General features: G+C 52.5%; 1 protein-coding gene across 3 annotated transcripts; it reads left to right on the top strand.

Annotated features, from left to right (window-relative positions):
- The first annotated feature begins 177 nt into the window (after positions 1-177).
- DISP2 (dispatched RND transporter family member 2) lies at positions 178-15,971 on the top strand. Of its 3 annotated transcripts, XR_012494783.1 has the most exons (9): positions 178-609; positions 5,472-5,801; positions 6,083-6,112; positions 6,249-6,372; positions 6,654-6,769; positions 6,962-7,089; positions 7,456-7,553; positions 8,841-14,466; positions 14,791-15,971. XR_012494783.1 is itself a non-coding variant. In XM_019725491.2 (8 exons), exons 1-8 carry the CDS (start codon positions 182-184, stop codon positions 12,099-12,101), a joined length of 4,515 nt encoding a protein of 1,504 aa, XP_019581050.2. In that variant the 5' UTR covers positions 178-181; the 3' UTR covers positions 12,102-15,971. The 3 variants fall into 3 exon arrangements, 2 of the variants coding, with proteins under 2 accessions (XP_019581050.2, XP_074184013.1); XM_019725491.2 differs by having other exon boundaries at positions 8,841-15,971; XM_074327912.1 differs by lacking the exon at positions 5,472-5,801 and having other exon boundaries at positions 8,841-15,971.
- Positions 15,972-20,689: the final 4,718 nt, after the last annotated feature.

The following is a 20,689-nucleotide window of genomic DNA, read 5'->3' as shown; positions in this document are numbered from 1 at the left end:
GGAGCCAAGAGATATGTGTGATTATAGTCGCCCGACCTCTTGACCTCTTGGCGCCCTGTGCAGTGTACGGCGGGCGTGGAGGGGCTCCCTCTTTCCGACTGGAAAAGTCTGCATTTCAAGTTGTGAGGCTCTCTATACTTTGTTTGGGGTTGCACTTCCTGGTTCCTTACGGGGAAAACCGATGCTCCCCAAGAAAGGCCGGTGTGCGGACTACAGCCAGACGGCCGGACTCCTAACAGCATGTCTCAGACCTGGCCGGGGTACAGGGGGCCCACGCCACCAGCCCGGGAGTCTTAAAGACAGCGAGCCTGCAGCTCTGGGCAGCAGCGCCGTGGGAAGCCTCTGTCCCCGCCCCCCGATGCCGCGCCCATTGGCTGGGCTCCCCGTCAGCCCCGCCCAGCGATCGCCCCGCCCGGAGCTTACGCATGCGCAGGATCCCGCCGCCGCCCGCGACCGCTTCAGCACCAGAGCACGGACAGCGGCGCCGCCCACGGGCATGGACCGAGGTAGAGGCAGTACCAGCTGCGTTCCGGCTCCCGGCCCCGGTCCGGAAGGGGAGCAGCGGCCGGAGGGGGAGCCCTTGGCCCCAGACGGCAGCTCCCCGGACAGGTAGGGCGGACGGCTCCGCAGACCCAGCTCACAGACCTTCCCAGCACCCCCTCCCCAGTTATCCCCAGTAGCCGCCATATGTCGCCCCATTCATTCCCCAGCCTCTCCCAGAGCCCTTTCCGGCGCCTCAGTGCTCCCAGTCCCCTGACCACGCCCTCATTCTGCCGGGTCAATTTTCTCTCTCCCTGATACCTACCCCTTACTGTCAGCACCCCCATCGCCCTCACCACCCTGGTACCTGCCCCACCCCTGTTCCTACCTTACCTCTAAGGCCAGGGGTTCCCCAACCCTCCGGCCTCCTGAGCCCCTCCCTCTAGGCCCTGTCCCTGTGTCTTCTCAATAAGCCCCAAGCCCGCAGCGACCTCAGTCTGGGTTCCTGCATGTCAGTATGCTCGAGGGTGCGCATGTATTGTAGATGGGAGGCTCGCCAAGGTGTGTGTCCTGGGGAAGGCAGGCGCTCGTCGGCCACGCCTGGGACTGTCTTTGTCCATCACTGTCAGTCTCCACCCTGCCCCGCATGGCGGGCTGCACACGTGTGGGCTCGAGTCTCTGCGTGTGGCAGCTACCTGCCCTTGCTGGAGGCACTAAGGCGGCAGGCTCTGAGGCTCAGGCTGTGGTCAGAACTGTCCCTGAAAGAGCCCCAAGCGGACAGGACCGGAGGAACATTTTCCTACTGAGGGCCCTGATCTCAGTGCTTCTCCTCTCCCTTTCTCCACCATATGTGTGAGGGAACAGCCCAGCCAGGTAGCAATATGGCGCAATTTCTGTGCCCTGACTGATCTGCTGCCTCCAGAATCCCTCCCCTGATGTGACATTACCTTTCTCTCCTGCCTGGACTGAAATAAGAGGCATTCTTTGGGGGTAAGAAGCAGAGGTGGACACATTGTCTCCAGACTGCCCCGGTTAATATGTACATTCTGTACCTCAGAACAAGAGGAGGTCCCACAAGTAGAGAGAAATAGTTTCTTCCCTCAATTGTTAACATATCAGCCTGGACAAGTTGAACTACCTTTCCATCTGAAAGGCACAGAGCTTTCTTCAAGGGGGGTGAGACACAGAATGGATGTGTTCCCTGGCCCAGGAGGTTGCCTAGGACTATGGCCTGACGAAAGAGCCAGGGGGGGACCGGGCAGGGACAGTGACAGGGTTAGCAGGGGCCTGGGACCAGGAGTATCTCTGTAAGGGGCTGGAGAGTCATTGGGTGCCTTGGATATTTTGCCAAGGATTAGCTCTGTCTGGTCTGCTCACTTCCCCTGCACACGAGGGTCGTTCTTGGGCACAGGAACCACTTGCTGTCCTCCAGCAACTCCCTGGGACCTGTGGCCCCTTTCTGCACGTCCCCAGAGATTCTGGACACTAATCAGGCAAAGGGACTCCGTTCAATTCAAGAAACACAAATACTCTCCTGCTGAGCTAAGTAGAACTCTGGGGATAAATGCACAGTGAATGTTACAGCAAGCACGTGTGTGTGCAGGTGTGTGTGCACACACACAGAGTCCTTTACTAATGCATTGCTAAAGCACAGTTTGAAATAGTTCACTCTTTGTTTTTTAAAAATTACCTTTTTATTTTCCTAGTGGCATTAACTGCTCCCCCATCTATCCTGGCCACTGTGTGGGATCACATGGAAGTCCACGTGGCTATATGTCTGTGGACTTGGGGGCAAGGTTGATGCACATGTACATTGCCCTTACGAGGCTCCCAAGTTGGGGCTCTGCGTCTGGGGGCCTGTCAGCTAGGCCCTGACTGCTGGGACTGGCCTTTCGAGGAGGCCTGTGTCACCACTTTCCATCTGCCTGCCTGCCCCAGTCACTTGGCTTACAAGCCAGTGGGCCCAGGCAGCCAGCCCAGGAAGTTGTTCATCCCAGTCAGAACCATGGAACTGAGAGGGTAAGAATGAAAGCCCCCTGGGGAGGCAGGGCCTGGAGTGCTTAACTCGTATTATTACTAGGTCTCCTGAGAATAGAGGGCAGCAGGAGCTGGCAGGAGAAAGCTTTCATTCTGAGAATAGTTTGGCTGTTCTCCTTGGGAGGGTTGAGACAAGGCTTGAGGGTTGAGACAAAGGCTTGGTCCTACAGCCATCAGAATGTGGAGGGTTTCAAATTCTGCCACATTGCCAATGATGGGCACAGTTAAGAAGGATGAGATTTGGGAACAGCTGATCCTAGGACCCCGGAGACGGATAGAAGGGGTTGAAAGAAGGGCCTGGGGCCAGGAAGACCTCAGTAGAAGCAAATCAATGGTAAGTGCTGGAATTCCCCTTGAACAGAAGCCACCTAAGGAAGGGGTTGGGCTTATGAGGTTTGGCAGACTGGTTAAGGGAGAGTGCTTCCATTATTTTCTAGTACCCCCTGGAGTGCTGGCTTCCCTTAATGAAAAAGAAACTGACATTCCAAGTGGTGGCCTGGATCCTAGGAAAAGCCCAGTGCTCAATGAGTGCTCTAAGGCCATGGGCAGTTGGAATAGGCACCCTGGCTGCCCCACCCTCCTGACTCCTGGAACGCAGGCCCTGCTCTAAAAAGGGAGACCAGGACTAACGGGTCATCATTGTGCCTTCAGGATCCAACCCAGACCAAGCTCAGTGCCCAGTATGTGGTAGGTGCTCAAAAAAGATCTACAGAATAAAAATCTTAAAGATGTCCGTAGTTACACATAAACCCAGGCCATTTATCCAACTTCCTTTTGGACCATGAAGATGGGCCCATAAGGTCTTTTATCTGCCAGGACACTGGTTGCTATGTAATTAACTTTATGGGGTCATCTGAGGTCTTGCTTTCGAACAACTGGTAGAATTCCTATTTTTATAAAAGTTAAATTAGTAAAAAAAAAAAAAAAGTATCAGTGATTTAAACCTGAGATCAAATTCTGATGCAGCTTTGGATAGCAAAAAGGAAAGTATTTATAATTACATATGTAGTGAGATTCTCAAGGTGTAAAACATTCTTAAGTAGAAATACATTATCTGAGGTGCATAAAGAGGTCAAATTGTAAATATAAATATACTTCTTAAACTACATGTTCCCTGCAGCACTGAGTGTGATGAGCAGCAGGAAAGCAAATGTGTCTTCCACATGCCGGACACCTCACATGGTGTGTCAGTTAATTCCCATATCAAACCTGGGAGGGTCATACCCTCACTCATACCCTCACTCACAGACAAGGAGGCCAGTGCTCCAAGAACTGTGTCTTTCCCAAGGCACCAGAGCTAAAGGATGATGGAGCCAGGAGCCCACTTCCACTCCCCCATTTTACTCTCAGCATAAGGGTCATTCTCCCCAGACTGCTATGCCAGCCAGCCAGCCTTCTGGAAGAAAGAGGATGAGCTTACCTATTCTTTCCAATTCCTCTACTCAGTCTCTGGTCAGTACCCAGCCTCTGTGGGCAATGTCTACTTGCATCGGGATTCTGGCCCACAGCCCAGCAGTGCAGCAGGCAAGACTGGAAGCCAGGGGTGGCTCGGCATACACCTGGCTCTCCCACGGGAGCTATGCAAGCTCTGGCAAGCCAGGTGATCCAGGAAGATGGAGGAAGGAGACAGGGCTCTGCCAAGGCTGCCCAGTCCAGAACCCCTGAGGAAACCCCGCCATTGCCTTCAGGCACTCTGTGCCATAGCCATCTTCTCCTGACCTAGGTCTGGTAATCCAGTCACTGAGGCAGGACTCCATGTCCCCTGTACCCAAGAAGTGGGGCTGGGTCCCTGCACAGAGTGCTGTGCTCATGAGTAATTTTGAAAGAGGAATCTATTTCTGACTCCTCCCTGGCAAGTTCCTCGGGGGTGCCAACCCCCTCTCCCAACTGTGCACACACTTGCAACGCAAACCTTCTGCCCCATGGCCCAAGGTTGGTGGAAGGGCAGCAGCTGCCTCTACCAGACTTTTCCTCACTACCCCCATCCCTGTGAAGGTCAGGGTCTCCTCTGGGCCCCTTCAGCCCTCTGTGACTTCCTCTCTCAGAGCACTGAACATATTGGATTGTCCACATCTCCCACCTACTGTGAGTGCCTGGAGGATAAGGGCTGGGCCCTCTTCATCCTAGAACCACTATCAGCAGCCTGTATGGCACTCAGTATTCATTCAACAAACATTTCCTGGGCACCTTCTGTGTGCAAGATACTGCTCAAGGCCCTGGGGATAGAGAGATGAACAAATGCACCAGGCCCCTGCTCTCCGAGAGCTCACATTCCATATGAGAGACAGGCAGTAAACATGACAACTATATAACATAATATTCGCTTGTAGCAAATGCTCTGAAGAAATATAAAGCAGGTAGGGGGTGGCAGGGGGATGCAAAGCTGGTGGGTGATTATTTAGAGAGGGTAGTCAGGGAAGGTAATCGTTGAACTGAGACTAGAATAAAGAGAGGGTGTAATTATCTGTGGGAACAAGAGTACAGCAGGTACTCACTAAATATCTCACAAGACAATGCACCGATGACTGTAGCAGAAAGAGCACAGGACTGCAAGTCAGAACCAGGTTCAAGGCCCAGCTCTTCACATCTCACTGAACCTCAGTTTTCAAATCTATAAGCATGGAAAATACTTCCCTTGTGGGTTTTTGTAAGGCGTAAATAAGATCACACATATAAAAACACATTCATTGCCTAGAACAGTGTCTGTCGTGTAGCTACCAATAATGTTTTTTGAGTGCATGGACAGATGAGTGAATGAGGCAATGAACCCCAAGAGGTAGGTTGGGGATGTAGACCCAGGTGCTCCCCACCTTGCTCATCTCTCCCCCAGGAGTAGTAATGGAGAAACCCCAAGCCCCGTTTCCTTGTCTTGGCTGGCTTACTGAACAAAGCTGGGGCGTGGGGTGGCCCACCACCATCCGCCACCCAATCTTCCCTGCCTTCTCTCTCCCCAGGTCCCAGAGCAAGGCTGTGGCCCCTGAGGCAAGCCCAGAGAGAAGCAGCTCCCTCCACAGCTGCCCCCTTGAGGACCCTTCCAGTTCTTCAGGACCTCCACCAGCAACCTCTACCCTCCAGTCTGTGGGCCCATCCAGCCCCTTGGCCCCTGCCCAGTTCACTTATACCCGGGCACCACAGGAATACCGGGGGGGCAGTTCCCTGCCAGGACTTGGGGACCAGGCAGCTCTGTGCTCCCATGGCTCCAGCCTCAGTCCCTCCCCGGCCCGCTCACAGCATGATGGGGCCTGGAAGCCACCATCTGTGCAGCACCATGTGGTCAGTGTCAGGTAAGGAGTGGGTCAGCAGCCTGCCAGCTGCCACTGGAAGGTAGGGCAGGGCTTAAAAGTGAGGCCAACCGCCCAGGCTCTGGAGTCTATCAAGAGGCAACCCAAGATGTCCCCTGCCTCTTATGGAGGAGGCAGCCTGGATGGAAGAGGAAGGAAGGGTTGCCGCTGGGGAGTGGGAAAGCCTAAAAGTGTTAATACCGTCTTTCTCTATGTGTCCCATCCCCACCCCCCGCCCTACAAGAGGACTCTGGCAAGCAAGTATATTTTCTTCTCTTCTACAGGCAGGAACGGACCTTCCGGATGCCAAAGAGGTAGGCCTAGGCCTTGTCTGGGCCCCGTAGTGACCAGGCTATGCCCAGTATAGCCCTACCACCTCTCCTTGGTGGTTCCTAAGCTCACGCACCCAACTCAACACCAACTCACGTAGGTTCTCTTCCTCGTTCCCAGCTACTCCCAGCTGATTGCTGAGTGGCCAGTGGCCATGCTGCTGCTGTGTCTGGCTGTCATCCTCCTCTGCACCCTGGCTGGACTCTTGGGGGGCCAGCTGCCCGACTTCTCCAAGCCTTTGCTGGTGAGGGGCCAAAGAGAGGGAGGGGGCCCCCAGGCTTGGCCACCTCAACTCAGTCTAGGGCAGACAGTTGGAGTGGCCCAGCTGGGGATGGGGTGGCAGTGGTGGGCTCTCAACCTCCAGAGACAGTCGGGGAGATGGTACAGAGGTGATACTTTCATCCAACCATCCAGGCAGGCAGGCTGGCTTTCCCTGCTCCAGGGACTCAAGGGGCCGTGCCAAGAAGGGCCAGCTGGAGAAGGCCTCCCCTGCTTGCCTGATCTCCTGGGCCCTCCTCCCTGCAGGGCTTTGAGCCTCGGGACACAGACATCGGGCGCAAGCTCGTGGTCTGGAGAGCACTGCAGGCCCTCACGGGCCCCAGGAAACTGCTTTCCCTTTCCCCAGACCTGGAGCTCAATAGGTAATAAGTTCTCATCGTTCCACTGTTGGGGGGATGGGGGAAAAAATGAGGTCTCTAGGGAGGGGCCAGCAGGTGACCTCCTCAAAGGCGGGTCAGAAGGGCTTGCTGGGGCCCCCTGGGGAGTAGCTTCTGGCCTCCTCTGAACCCCCCACCTCTAGATGGTGCCTGGCATCGATTTTCTCTCTACCTCAGCTCAAACCCCCACACCACTCTGAGCCCCACACCCTGGAGCAGTGCCCAAGAGGGCATAGCCCGGCCCCGGAGGATGGTGGAGCCCCTGGAGGACAGCGGGCAGGAGAGCTTCTTCTGTGGCCCCCCTGGTAAGCTGCAGCCTGGCCAGCTCCTGGCTTTAATGGTGGTCCCCACCCCTCCTACTAGAACAGGAGAGCCCAGAAGAACAAATTTAGGCAGAGAGAAAGGGAAGGAGGCCAGCTGGTTACATGAAAGCCAAGGAAGTTGGGTTACATCTGGGAAAATGAGGCAGCTCTCAGGTGCTCCACCAGGTAGGGTCAAGCTGGGTGTGGGTGGGGCACAGGAGCTGGGATGCAGGCCCAGAATGAGGCAGCCAGGCACAGGTTGCAGGCTCCCGAGAATCTGAAACTCATATGGCCCTGGGTAAGCATCTTCCCTTTGCTGGGCCCAGGACCTGGGGCCACAGCGCTGAGCTCTGGGGGTGTGTGTTGCAGAGAAGAGCTATGCACAGCTGGTGTTCATGTCCACCTCAGCGGGCAGCCTATGGAACCTACACGCTATCCATTCCATGTGTCGCATGGAACAGGACCAGGTGAGCTGACTGGGGAGGTGCCAGGGGCAGGGGCTGAATCAAGGACAACAGAGACCTGGTCCCAAGGAAATACAGCTGAGCCAAGACTGCCAGCGTAGACTAGGGAAGAGCATTTCCTGCTTAGAAAAGTATTCCAACCCTGTGGCTCCAGGTTGCGGTAGGGAAAGAAGAGCCAAGACAAGTGCTAAAAGACAGACCATGCAGAGCCTGGGGATTTCCTAAAGGTCCTGAAAAGGAGCCTCAAGAGCTGTTGAGGAGGCCCCAGGCCCCCAACCCCCATCAATCCAAGTAGTGCCAATGCAATCGTGCTAACTAAAGAACCATAACATCTGCAGAAAGGTTTGCTGCTAAAAACAGTGTGAGCACCACTCAGTAGCCCAAGCTGCGCACTTTACACAAGGGCATCTAAGTACCAAAGACACTGGTTAAGAACATGTGCTCTGGAGTCCGATGCCTGGATTCAAGGCCAGCTCCAATACTCCCTCGCTGTGTGACTTCAGACGTTTCTTAACCTCTCAGCACCTCAGTCTTTGTATCTATAAAATGGGGATAAGAATGGTACTTTGTCATCAAGATGTTGTAACGATTAAGATAGAATTTGTAAAACTATAGCACAATGATTGGCAATAATAATCTCTCAATTAATGCTACTATTGTCACCATGATCTCAGATCTAAGGCCATACAGCAGCCGGTGGCAGAACAGGGCCTCTAGTTCCCAGACGGATGCTCTGTAACTACACCAGCTATAGTGATGTCAACAGCAAGTGGAAGAGAAAAGGAGGCATGAGGTCTGAGTAAGAAACAGCCTTGTGCCTAAGAGGGCTTAAGCAGACCAGTGGACAGAGAGAGGGGGCTAGGGTGTGGCAGTGCCCCTGATCCTGGAATGTTTTGGCCTCCACGTTTCTCACCATTTGCTTCCAGTTACCTGGACCTTTGGCCCTGTTCCATCTGGTGCTGCCACTGCCACGCCTGCTCCTGGCTCAGGACGTGCAGAGTTGGAGTGTGTGACCGGCAGGGGCCCTTAGGGAGGGTGTGTGACCTCTCAGGCTGAGGCCTCCTCAGGCAGCATCCCTGAGGCTCCTCTTTGATGGATGTAGGGCTGACACCTTGGGCCAGGAGACAAAGGCAGATCTGAGAGACAAGCCGTTCATTCACAGGGCTCCAGCGATACCTCTCTGCCTCTGCCTTGCAGCCTGAAAGGAAGTCAGAGGGCCTTGGGCAGGGCTGGGGAAACCTGGGCCCCTGCCCTGCTCCTGAGCTCTCTCCTGCTGTCTGTGCCCTACAGGTCCGCTCCCATACCCGCTTTGGGGCTCTGTGCCAGCGCACAGCAGCCAATGAGTGCTGCCCCAGCTGGTCCCTGGGCAACTATGTGGCCGTGCTCTCCAACCGCTCCTCCTGCCTGGACACTACTCACGCAGATGTAGCCCGCACACTGGCCCTGCTGCGGGCCTGTGCCCTCTACTACCACCGCGGTGCCCTGGTGCCCTCTTGTCTGGGACCTGGGCAGGACAAGCCCCCACGCTGTGCCCAGGTTCCCACCAAGTGCTCCGGGAGCAGTGTCATCTACCAACTCCTGCACTTTCTGCTGGACAGGGACTTTCTGAGTCCCCAGACTGCTGACTACCAGGTACCCTCCCTGAAGTACAGCCTGCTCTTCCTGCCCACCCCAAAGGGTGCCTCCATGATGGGCATCTACTTGGACCGCCTAGCTACCCCCTGGGGGCTCTCTGACAACTACACGTCCATCACTGGCATGGACCTGGGCCTCAAGCAGGAGCTGCTGAGGCACTACCTGGCCCAGGATACGGTGTACCCCTTGCTGGCCCTGGCTGCCATCTTCATCAGCATTGCTATCTACCTGCGTTCTCTCTTCCTCACACTTATGGTGCTGCTGGGGGTGCTGGGCTCCCTGTTGGTGGCCTTCTTTCTTTACCGAGTGGCCTTCCGCATGGCTTACTTCCCCTTCGTCAATCTGGCGGCCCTCATCCTGCTCAGCAGCGTCTGCACCAACCACACCCTCGTCTTCTTCGATCTCTGGCACCTCAGCAAGAGCCAGCTGCCCTCTGGGGGGATGGTGCAGCGCGTGGGCCGAACCATGCACCACTTCGGCTACCTACTGCTGGTCTCGGGCCTCACCACGGGCACCGCCTTCTACGCCAGCTACCTGAGCCGCCTCCCGGCCGTGCGCTGCTTCGCCCTCTACATGGGCACGGCTGTGCTGGCGCACCTGGCACTCACGCTGGCCTGGCTGCCCTCCTCCGCCGTGCTCCACGAGCGCTACCTGGCGCGCGGCTGTGCAGCCCCGGCACAGGGCCCTTGGGCCCGCAGCGCCCCGGGGCGGCTGGCACTGGCGCTGCAGCGGCGGCTCCGCGGCCTTCGGCGGGCCACAACCCGCACTTCGCGCCTGCTCTTCCAGCGTCTTCTGCCCTGCGGCGTCATCAAGTTCCGCTATATCTGGATCTGCTGGTTTGCCGCGCTGGCGGCAGGGGGCGCCTACATCGCCGGTGTTAGCCCCCGCCTGAGGCTGCCCACCCTGCCGCCATCCCGCGGCCAGGTCTTCCGGCCCAGTCACCCCTTCGAGCGCTTCGACGCAGAGTACCGCCAGCAGTTCCTGTTCGAGCGGCTGCCTGAGGGCGAGGGCGGCCACATGCCCGTGATTTTGGTGTGGGGCATCCTGCCTGTGGACACTGGGGACCCCCTGGACCCTCGCAGCAACAGCTCACTGGTGAGTGACCCTGTCTTCTCTGCCAGCAGCCCTGAGGCCCAGCGCTGGCTGCTGGCACTCTGCTACAGAGCTCGGAATCAGAGCTTCTTTGGTGCCCAGCCGCAGGGCTGGCCCACACTGTGCTTCGTGGAGGCCCTCCAGCACTGGATGGAGAGTCCGGGTTGCGCCCGCCTGGGGCCTGGCCTCTGCTGTGGCCACTCAGGCTTCCCCTGGGCACCCCAGGTTTTCCTGCACTGCCTCAAGATGATGGCTCTGGAGCAAGGCCCCAATAGCTCCTGTGATCTGGGACCCCGCTTCAATACCCAGGGTGGTCTGGCTGCCCTGGTCCTACAATTTCAGACCAACTTCCAATATAGTCCAGATTACAGCCAGGCCCACCATTTCTACACTGAGGTCAGCCACTGGCTAGCCGCTGAGCTGAGCAGGGCGCCTCCTGGCCTCCGCCAGGGTTGGTTCACCAGCCGTCTGGAGCTGTACAGCCTGCAGCACAGCCTGAGCACGGAGCCTGCTGTGGTGCTGGGCCTGGCTCTGGCGCTGGCCTTTGCCACACTGCTTCTGGGCACCTGGAATGTTCCACTTAGCCTGTTCTCCGTGGCAGCTGTGGCAGGCACCGTACTGCTCACCGTGGGGCTCCTGGTTCTACTCGAGTGGCAGCTCAACACTGCCGAGGCGCTCTTTCTCTCTGCCTCTGTGGGCCTCTCGGTAGACTTTACTGTTAACTACTGCATTTCCTATCACCTGTGCCCACACCCTGACCGCCTGAGCCGTGTGGCCTTCTCGCTGCGCCAGACCAGCTGCGCCACAGCCATGGGGGCTGCAGCCCTGTTTGTGGCTGGCGTGCTCATGCTGCCTGCCACGGTGCTGCTCTACCGCAAGCTGGGCATCATCCTCATGATGGTCAAGTGCGTCAGCTGTGGCTTTGCCAGCTTCTTCTTCCAATCTCTCTGCTGTTTTTTTGGACCAGAGAAGAACTGTGGGCAGATCCTCTGGCCCTGTGCCCACCTGCCATGGGATGCTGGAGCTGGAGAGCCTGGTGGGGAGAAGGCAGGCCACCCACGATCAGGGCCAGTGGGAGGGCCTCCCGGGTCCTGCTCAGAGCACTACGAGCTACAGCCCCTGGCGCGGCGCCGGAGCCCCAGCTTCGATACCAGCACAGCCACTAGCAAACTGTCCCACCGGCCCTCAGTGCTCTCTGAGGATCTACAACTGCATGACGGCCCCTGCTGCTCCCGGCCCCCACCAGCCCCTGCCTCCCCACGGGAGCTGTTCCTGGACCACCAGGCAGTTTTCAGCCAATGTCCGGCCCTGCAGACCTCTTCCCCCTATAAGCAGGCTGGCCCCAGCCCCAAAACCCGGGCCAGGCAGGACTCCCAAGGGCAGAAGGCTGAACCTGTGCAGGCCCCCTCCGAAGCCCCAGCCCACACCCCTAAGCCCAAGGTTGCAGAGCCACCTGAGTGCCTCTGCTCCTCAGCCAGCACCCTGGAGGGGCTCAGTGTCTCTGACGAGACCTGCCTAAGCACCTCTGAGCCCAGTGCCCGTGTACCAGATTCTGTGGGTGCCTCCCCAGAGGACCTGGACGAAACTGAACAATCAGTACCTGAGCGGGGCCAGCTGAATGGGAAGCGGGACACCCTGTGGCTGGCGCTGAAGGAGACTGTGTATGATCCGTCACTGCCTGCCTCCCACCAGAGCAGCTCATCCTGGAAGGGCCATGGGGGGCCAGGGGATAGCAGCCCTGTGGTGCTGCCCAACAGCCAGCCAGATCTGCCAGACGTTTGGCTGCGCAGGCCCAGCACCCACACTTCAGGCTACAGCAGTTGAGGGAGGCCCAGGACGGCTGGACCAGGGCACAGAGCCTGTCAGGGTTGACAAGGCAGGGGCAGAATCAGGCTGGAGCCTCACGGTGTTTCCTCGTGTCAGCATGGAGAGGTCTCACCCTCCAGCTGTGGATTTTAAAGCCTGCCAGATGTTCCAGCCTTGATCCAGGCTGCCGCTTACTTCCCACATCTGGAGGATTCAGTGGAGAAGGTCTTTGGAGGGAAATGCCAAGCTCTCCTTGTGACCTGCTAAGGGCTCGTCTGCCCCACAGTGCCAACCAGGACCCACCCTCTGGAAGGGGGAAGGCCAAATATGTAGCTCCAGGCATTAGGGGAGGTGGACCTGGCCCCCATGCCAAGTAGCAAGAAGTCCAGTGGAACTAAGGGGCCGAGCTCTTGGGACCCTGTGGGGGGTACCTCAGTGAGCAAAGGGCCCTGAAGAACCTCAGTAGCCTCCTGGGCCTCACACCTTTCAGAGGCTCTTTAACAGGACATTTCTTTTCTTTGGGGAGCTTCTCTGGGCCAGTATTGGGCTGGGGCTTCTGTCCTGAACTGCCCTGCCCCCCTCACACACCCGTCTGACCAGAAATTCGTCAAGGCTGGGCAGAGATGGCAGCTGGGAGTGAAGCAGGAGGAGGAGCACTGGCCAGCCTCACAGTAACCCTGTTCTACTGAAGGCTTGTACCTCGTGGGAAGCTGTTCTGGCAGGGACGAGGGGTCTCCCTTGTTAACAGCCAGAATCCTTTCTATCCCTGCCTCTTTCAGTTTACAGAACACTTCCATACCCCTTGTCTCCTTGGAATCTCACTTCACTATGGGGTAGCCTGCAGTTGGCTAGGCTCTTTTGCCCCTAATTTATAGGTAAAGACATCAAGACTAAGTAAAGTTAAGTGATTTACCCCAAATCACAAAGCTAGTAAGGGAGACCAGGTTTCCGGACCCACCCCACCACTACAACTCCCACTCTCCTCCTGGCTGCCTACCCCAGGGACATTGGTCTGTGGCTGTCCTCATCTTTCATCGCCAGCACCCTCTGGTTACTGGCATCCTCAGGGGTCTCTGAGTAAACTCCCCTCTCCCCCTTTTAGGCTTCCATCTCCAGAGAGAGCTACTCTGAGCAAGCCTGGAATTCCCCCATCATCCCTATGTGGCCCGCATGATGGAGAGGCCCCCCTCCCCTTCCCAGACACTGAGGACAGCAATAACTCAGGCCTACCCCTTTGGGGAGCATGTGAGTCTGAAGCTGTTCCCCAGGTAGGGTTCCCAGCTTCCAAAGGACAGGTCTCTCTGGTGGCCCTCAGCAGACCAAAGGCTGACTCCTCTCCCCCCAAAGCAATGAATCTCTCTGGAAGGTTTATCCCATGTGAGAGCTCATGACAGAAACATCAGCAAGTTTACTGAATACCTGCTCTGCATATGGTACTGCAAGGGGACAGAGGCATGGAAGGAAAATCAACATCTACCCTCAAAGAGCTCAGCCTGTAGCTGGGGAAATAGCTTACACATCTGCACAAGCATCAGTGGGTCACTGAGGGCATCTGCCTGTCACCATCAGTATTGCTGGAGCTCAAGTACCCAGGACTGGGTAACCAGGAAGGCTTCCTGGAGGAGGGATGACTTGAGCCGGGCTTCAGAAGTCTTACGTATCTCAGACTGGAAGGAACCTTAACAATCATCTATTCCAGCAATTTTCAAACTTTGTAGCCTCAGAACCTTTCTTCAAAGAATCTTTGTGTAGAAACACAGTATATAAAACATAAAAAACAGCTACTCTGGTGAGTGCTGTGTGGGGGAGGACAGAGCCAGTTCAGCCTCGTTTTCTGCTGTGCCTCTCAGAGGGCCCTGGAGAACCCCTCAAGCTCCTGACTCCTGCACAGAATGTGGTGTGAAAACCCCTGACTCAGGCCATTTTACAGATGAGTATTACAGAGGGGAAGGGAGTTTTCCAGGGACAGTCTGTGGCAGAGCTGGAGACAAATTGGGGTGGTTTGTTTTTATCCTATATTGTGGAGACCCACCTTGCACCCCAAGCAGCCCATGAAAAGTGGGACAGAAACCCAAATGAGACAGGCGTTGTGGAAGAGACAGAGGCTGTGGACAGGATACTTTGCAAGATAAGTAACTCCCACCCATTTGACTCGACACCAGGAAGTGGAGGGAGAGAGTCGGCCCTGACTTGGACCTGTGCCCCTGGAGGTCTGCTTGGGCCCCTCTCTCCTCATTGCCAAGTAAAACTGAGCCTCTCTGGCTTTGGGCTGCTCCTCGGGGTCCTGACTTCTCTGCACCACAGACCGTGTCCTTCTGTTACCACACAGCCAGGCTGAGAGAGCCCTGGCCTCACCTGGGACAGTCAGCCAGAGGGAGGACAGGTAAGCCCTTCCTCCCAAGCATGAGCAAAAGTCTGGCCTTGACTCAAAAGAGAGTCCGGCATCGTAGATACTTCTCAGCAACTCCCCAAGGTTCTTCTGCCCTGTGCTGTGGGAGGGCAGCCGGGACCTGGACCAGAGAGAAACTGCTCCTCCACACCCTCTTTTGTGTGTTGCGGGGGGAAACATTGGTGTCTGGGACTGGATCTTCCAAAGTTTTGCCAGAACACAACCACTGAAATGTGAGAGCCAGGGCATGGGGTGGGCACCCGGGATTTGGGCACACCCGAGGACCTTATCGGGGATTTCTGGGTCCCATTCTTCCAGGCATGGTCATACAACCCTACTGGAAGGCAGAGGAGCCAGAGAAGCTGATGTACTGACTGGATTTGTTCTTTGTGCCTCTGGGCCCAAAGGGCTGGAAGAACCCAGTGTTAATCAAAAACTTCACCTCGTACCAATGGCCTAAACCCAACAGCAGGCACCCCACTTCAGCGGATAATCCTGCCTGCCTCTTTAGCCCCGATTCTGGAAAGCATGATTTAAAGCATTTTCAATTTCCTTTGAGTTTCATCAGATCTAGTCACTTTGTTATTATTGTAGGTGGTTACAATCAGCCAGTGGCCAAGGGCATGTGGGGAGAGGCTTAGACGCATGCTGTGAGGCCAGGGAAAACCAGTCAAAGCATTCACATTTGGTCTGGAAAATTCAAGAAATGGTCTCTTACCACTGTGACACTTTAAAATACAACTACATTGACACTCATTTGGGACTTGAGAGTGTTTCTCCTATTCATGTCACAGATCCTTGAACTCACAGATTATGTGTGGTGTGTTTTTAACATGTAACTTGGTATAGTTTGTTACTATGGGAAAACCTGTCCTTCCATGGCTGTGGCGCTTTCGTGACAACGTTAAACAGAGATTGATTAGACTCTCAGAATCTTAGATTCTGGCACATGGCATATGCTATACCATGGTATTTAGGCAACATCCCAGCTTGAGCCTGATTCTGAAAACGACATCTCGTAAGAGATTTATAAGCCAAACTTGCTCAGCCCCCTGCAACTCATTCCATCCTTCTCCCAGTGAATGACGGACAGGGAGGCAGATGAGAGGTATCAAGAAAGAGGATACATTGATTTACAGCCTTCACCGTTGTCTGGAGAATTCCTGTTCTTTTATTCCATGGTGGCCCCGTCTCGGCTTTGGATAATACACATGGGCAATGACAAGCCCTCTGGCACTCATGCCATGCGTCAAGTTCCCGTTTGCTTGGGGATAGGAAAAGCAGACATTCCTCACCCTTTCTACCCTCACCCTTGTTCATAGGGGCATCGGTAACTCAAGGAGTGGAGGTATTTATGTTTAAGAGCAGAAATTGTAACACAATTCACCAGGAAGATGAGAAACAAAAGAAAGCCATTATGTGCTATGTAAACGGCTAGCTGTCCCAGGCCACCTTCGCTGAAGAGCCCTGGAAGGACTTTGATAAACTTATAATTATTATCAGGCCTCTGTGTGGTTATTCATGTTATTCCTCAGCGTAGGAAAAAGATCAGCATTTTACCAAATTCACAAACATTGAATAAGAGCTTCAGTATTGCTAACGAAAATCACACAGGTGCGCAGAGTGATGTAGATCTGAAATCATGACCTTCAACCTCAACTGGAACCTCAGCCCTGCCTAGCTACTTTCCACTCTAATTACTAGTTTCCATTGTTTGTAATGACCATTTCATACTTTCTCTACCTTCCCCAGATAACTGATGCCTTCCACCTTCCACACCCCCACTTTCAGTAGACAGCTCATCCTTCGTAAAGAAAACTGGAGGTATCAGATAGAAATTTCCTCACCTTCAAGGCCTCAGGTCCCCAACTTACCTCCCTCTGCACCAGCCCGCTTCTCTCCCCATCCCTTCTGTTACAACAAAGGAAGCACTAATAGCTCCATCAATGGCTTCACACACTGCACCAGAGGCCTTCAAACTAAGGCTTGCATTCCCACAGAGACATGAAGGTTTTCCAAAAGGTAGGTAGACACAGACAGTTTTTAAGGGAATCGATTTCCAGAGCTTCTTCCTTCATAAGTTCCTGCTCCTCTTATTGATCAGCCTAAGAAGGAGCCTTAGGTCAGCCAGTTCTGCTTGATTTCCACTTTCCCAACTGACTCCCTCCTTCATTTTGAATCCTACTCTGGCACATTGCTCTGCAGTATAAAAAAACAGAAGGACTACTTGAGAATACTCTGCTTGAAGCAGTCCTTGAGAGAGCAAAGCCTAGAGAGTTGCTTTGAAAAATTTTGAAGGGGGCAGCCCTGTAGCTCAATTCTGTGCCTTCTCCATTTAATTTGGATTCTTTATTTTAATTGAAAAACAAAATTTAAAAAAAATTTTTTAATAAAACAAAATCTGACATTTTCTGATGGAAAGTCAATCTGATTTGGCTGATGGGTTTGACACAGAGAACTGGCTTTGCAAATAGGATATATGGTGGACATTTTCCAGAAATGGAATCATTTAAATCTGAAGCTTCATGGTTTGAACAAAAATATATTTAACGTACATATATAACTTCCCCTTCCAGCCAAGATTGAGTAGCAGGGACCAGATTTACCCTCCTTTCTAAAACAACCCACCAAACAGAAACAACAGTTTTCACAACTCTGGACATAAGACAACAAAGGACAGTGATCCCGATGGACAAGAAACAAATAAGGTGACCCTACAATTGCCTGGCTTACTGCTTGAGAGAGTTTCCAGGATGTATTGCAGGGAGGGAGAACCCAGGCAGGGCCATGCAGACTTCCTGAGCTGAGGAGATAGCTCAGAGTTTGGGGCAACCAAGGTAGCTAGAGTGCTCAGGACAGAATCCTGCAGAAGAGAAAGGTGCGCAGAGAGAGACAGAGAGCATTCTGGAGATCTGCAAAGGGCTTCCTTCAAGTATTCAGCAGAACACTTCTCATCATATAAGTGTGAGGAAACTATTTAAGACCAAGGAAAAATAACCATCAAAATGATTAGAGGGAACAGTAGCCACTAGTCACACAGGGCTGGAACATTACCTATTCCCATTAGCCAGCTGGAAAACCTCATAATATATGGAGCATTGATTAGAGTTCTCAGAAGGGTCTTGCCTCAGTAGTGAGGACTCATTAGCCCTAGTTTAAACACTATTCATTCCCACTGAACAAATCGTAAAAGCAAGACCTGACAGGATCAAACTGTTTCTAAGTAATGTAACTGCATCCCAGAACAAACCTCCAAAATATCTACAGGAACACAAAAATAACCAGCACTGAAAAATGTAAAATTCACATGTTTGAGGTCTAGTGAAATTACCAGTTATGCAAAGAAGCAGGAAAATATGACCCAGAGTGAGGAGGAAAATCAATTGGCACCAACTGAGAACTGATACCTGTATGAGTCACCTGACAAGGACATCCAAACGATTATTATAACTGTATTCCATATGTTCAAATAGCTAAGTAGAAACTTAGAAGATATTTTTTCATACCCAGATTGAACTTGTAGAGATGACAAATCAATGGATGAAATTAAAAACAGTTTAGACACTACAGAAAAAAGATTGGTGAACTTGAAGACATAGCAATAGAAATTATCCAGAATGGGGCCGGGCCGGTGGCTCAGGTGGTTAGAGCGCCACGCTCCTAACTCCGAAGGCTGCCGATTCGATTCCCACTTGGGCCAGTGGGCTCTCAACCACAAGGTTGCTGGTTCAACATCTCGAGTCCTGCAAGGGATGGTGGGCTGTGCCCCTGCAACTAAGATTGAACACGGCACCTTGAGCTGAGCTGCTTCCCAGATGGCTCAGTTGGTTGGAGCGCATCCTCTCAACCACAGGGTTGCTGATTTGACTCCTGCAAGGGATAGTGGGCAGAGCCCCCTGCAAATAGTAACGGCAACTGGACCTGGAGCTGAGCTGTGCCCTCCACAGCTAAGACTGAAAGGACAACAACTTGAAGCTGAATGGCACTCTCCACAACTAAGATTGAAAGGACAACAACCTGACTTGGAAAAAAGTTCTGGAAGTACACACTGTTCCCCAATAAAGTCCTGTTCCCCTTCAAAAAAAAAAAAATTATCCAGAATGAAATACCAAAAGAAAACAGAATTTTAGAAATGAATAAAGAGCATACATAATATATAATACTGTGTTTCCCTGAAAATAAGACCTAGCTGGACAATCAGCTCTAATGCATCTTTTGGAGCAAAAATTAATATAAGACCCGGTCTAATATAATATAATATAATATAATATAATATACCCAGTCTTATATTAATTTTTGCTCCAAAACATGCATTAGAGCTGATTGTCCAGCTAGGTCTTATTTTCAGGGAAACACGGTAGGTAGAAAGTGTGTCCTTTACAAATATTTAAAATTATGAAAATATTTAGGCATTAACTACAAATGGGTGAGAGGGTACATTGGTTTTTTTGTTTGTTCGTTTTATTATTTGTGGGAGTACATGAACGAAAGAATTTGAAGATGCTGCTGTAGACCCCAACTTCCTTTCCTCTTTCTCTATGGCTTTGCTCCTTTGATCATCCCCTCTGACCTCTGAAGCAACCTTTTCTTCCTCTCAGCTGACTCATTCCCATTGGCACATGTATCAACTAGGATCTGCATCTTCGAGATTCTCCCCAACCCACCTCCAGTTACTGCCCAATTGCTCTACTCCAATCACAAACTCTCTATACCTGCCGTCTCTGCTTCCGCATCTCTCATGTACTCTTCAACCTGTTCCAACATGGCTTTCACTCAAACCTCTCCACCAGAATTTCTCTTCCTATACAATGACTTATTTGTTGCTAAATTAAAGGATCCCTTTTATTTCCCATCTTGCTTGCCCTTTCAGTTATTTTCAATAGTTTACCACTCCCTCCTTCAATAGTTCCTCACTTCTTCCTTCTTAGCTACTAAGATACCACCATTTATTTGTTTTCTTCTCACCTCTCTGGCACCTCTTTATCAGGTTTCTTGGCTGGCACCTTCTTATTGTAACTTCTAAGTGCTGCTGTCCCTGTCTTTGGCCCTAAGTCTCTCTGTACACTTTTTCCCTTGGTGATCTCACTCAATATCACGGATTTAAATGCATCCATATACACGTGACTCCCAAGAGTGTATCTCCAATCTAGACTCTCCTCTGGGCTCAAAGCTTGTATTTCTAACTGCCTGCTTGACAGTTTACACACTTGAATGTCTCAGAGGCATTTCAAATTTACCATGTTCAAAACTAAACTCTCAGTCTCCCCCAACACAAAATAGTGAGTATCCACACAATTATTCAAGCCTGGGAGTAATCCTTAAGATTGCCTTATCTCTTATCCCTCCTTCCCCCCTCCCCACTTCCACTCTAGCACTGAGTCCTGAGATTCACCTACAAAAGCCAAGTCTTAAATGTGTCTGCTTATCTCCATTTTCACTAAACCACCACCCTCATGGCCAAGCCACCATCATCTCTCGCTTGAAGGATGAGCCTCCCAATGGTCTCCCTAGTTCCACTCGTTTCCTTCAATCCATTCCCCCCAGGAGTGGCCAAAATGAGCTTTTAAAAACATCACTTGAGTGATACTCTCCTGCTGTAATACTATAATGGCTTCCCATTACTCTTAAGATAAAAATCTCATTTCTTTACCTTTGGCCTACAAAGGCTGCCATTCTTCCAGCTTTATCTGTACCACTCTCCTTTCATCTTTCAGTCCCTTCTAGGAGAAAAGCCCATTCCTGCCTTAGAACTTTGCATTTCTTCCCCCTCTCCCATTGGTCATCTGTTTGACTCCCACTTATCCTTTGTTAATCAAATGTTACTCAGATGTCTTCCCTGACTCCCCAATTTAAACTATGTCTCCCTGCTTTTCACCCTAATAGTACATTGTATTTTTCCTTCATAGTTCTACTAGTTGGTAAATATATATATTTATTTGGTGTTCAGTTTTATTGAGATATAATTGACAAGTTTGTGTGATTGTTTGTTTACTGTTTTCTAGATTGTAAACCCCAGGACGGTAGAGCCAAGGTCAGTCTTGATATTTGCAGCACCACCCCCACCACTTACAATAGTAGTCTGGCACATGGCAGAAACTCAATAAATATTTGTTGACTGAAATGAATGAGTGAATTAAGTGCTTGAGAACTCTGCCCTGATCGCTAGGAGTAGCTTTGAATTTCTGCTTAAAATCTGGATAAGTGCTATTAAAGTTAG

This window comes from Rhinolophus sinicus, linkage group LG03 (assembly GCF_036562045.2).
Source record: "Rhinolophus sinicus isolate RSC01 linkage group LG03, ASM3656204v1, whole genome shotgun sequence".
NCBI lineage: Eukaryota > Metazoa > Chordata > Mammalia > Chiroptera > Rhinolophidae > Rhinolophus > Rhinolophus sinicus.
The sequence above is the reverse complement of the archived record's forward strand: the minus strand, read 5'-3'. Positions and strand labels throughout refer to the sequence as shown.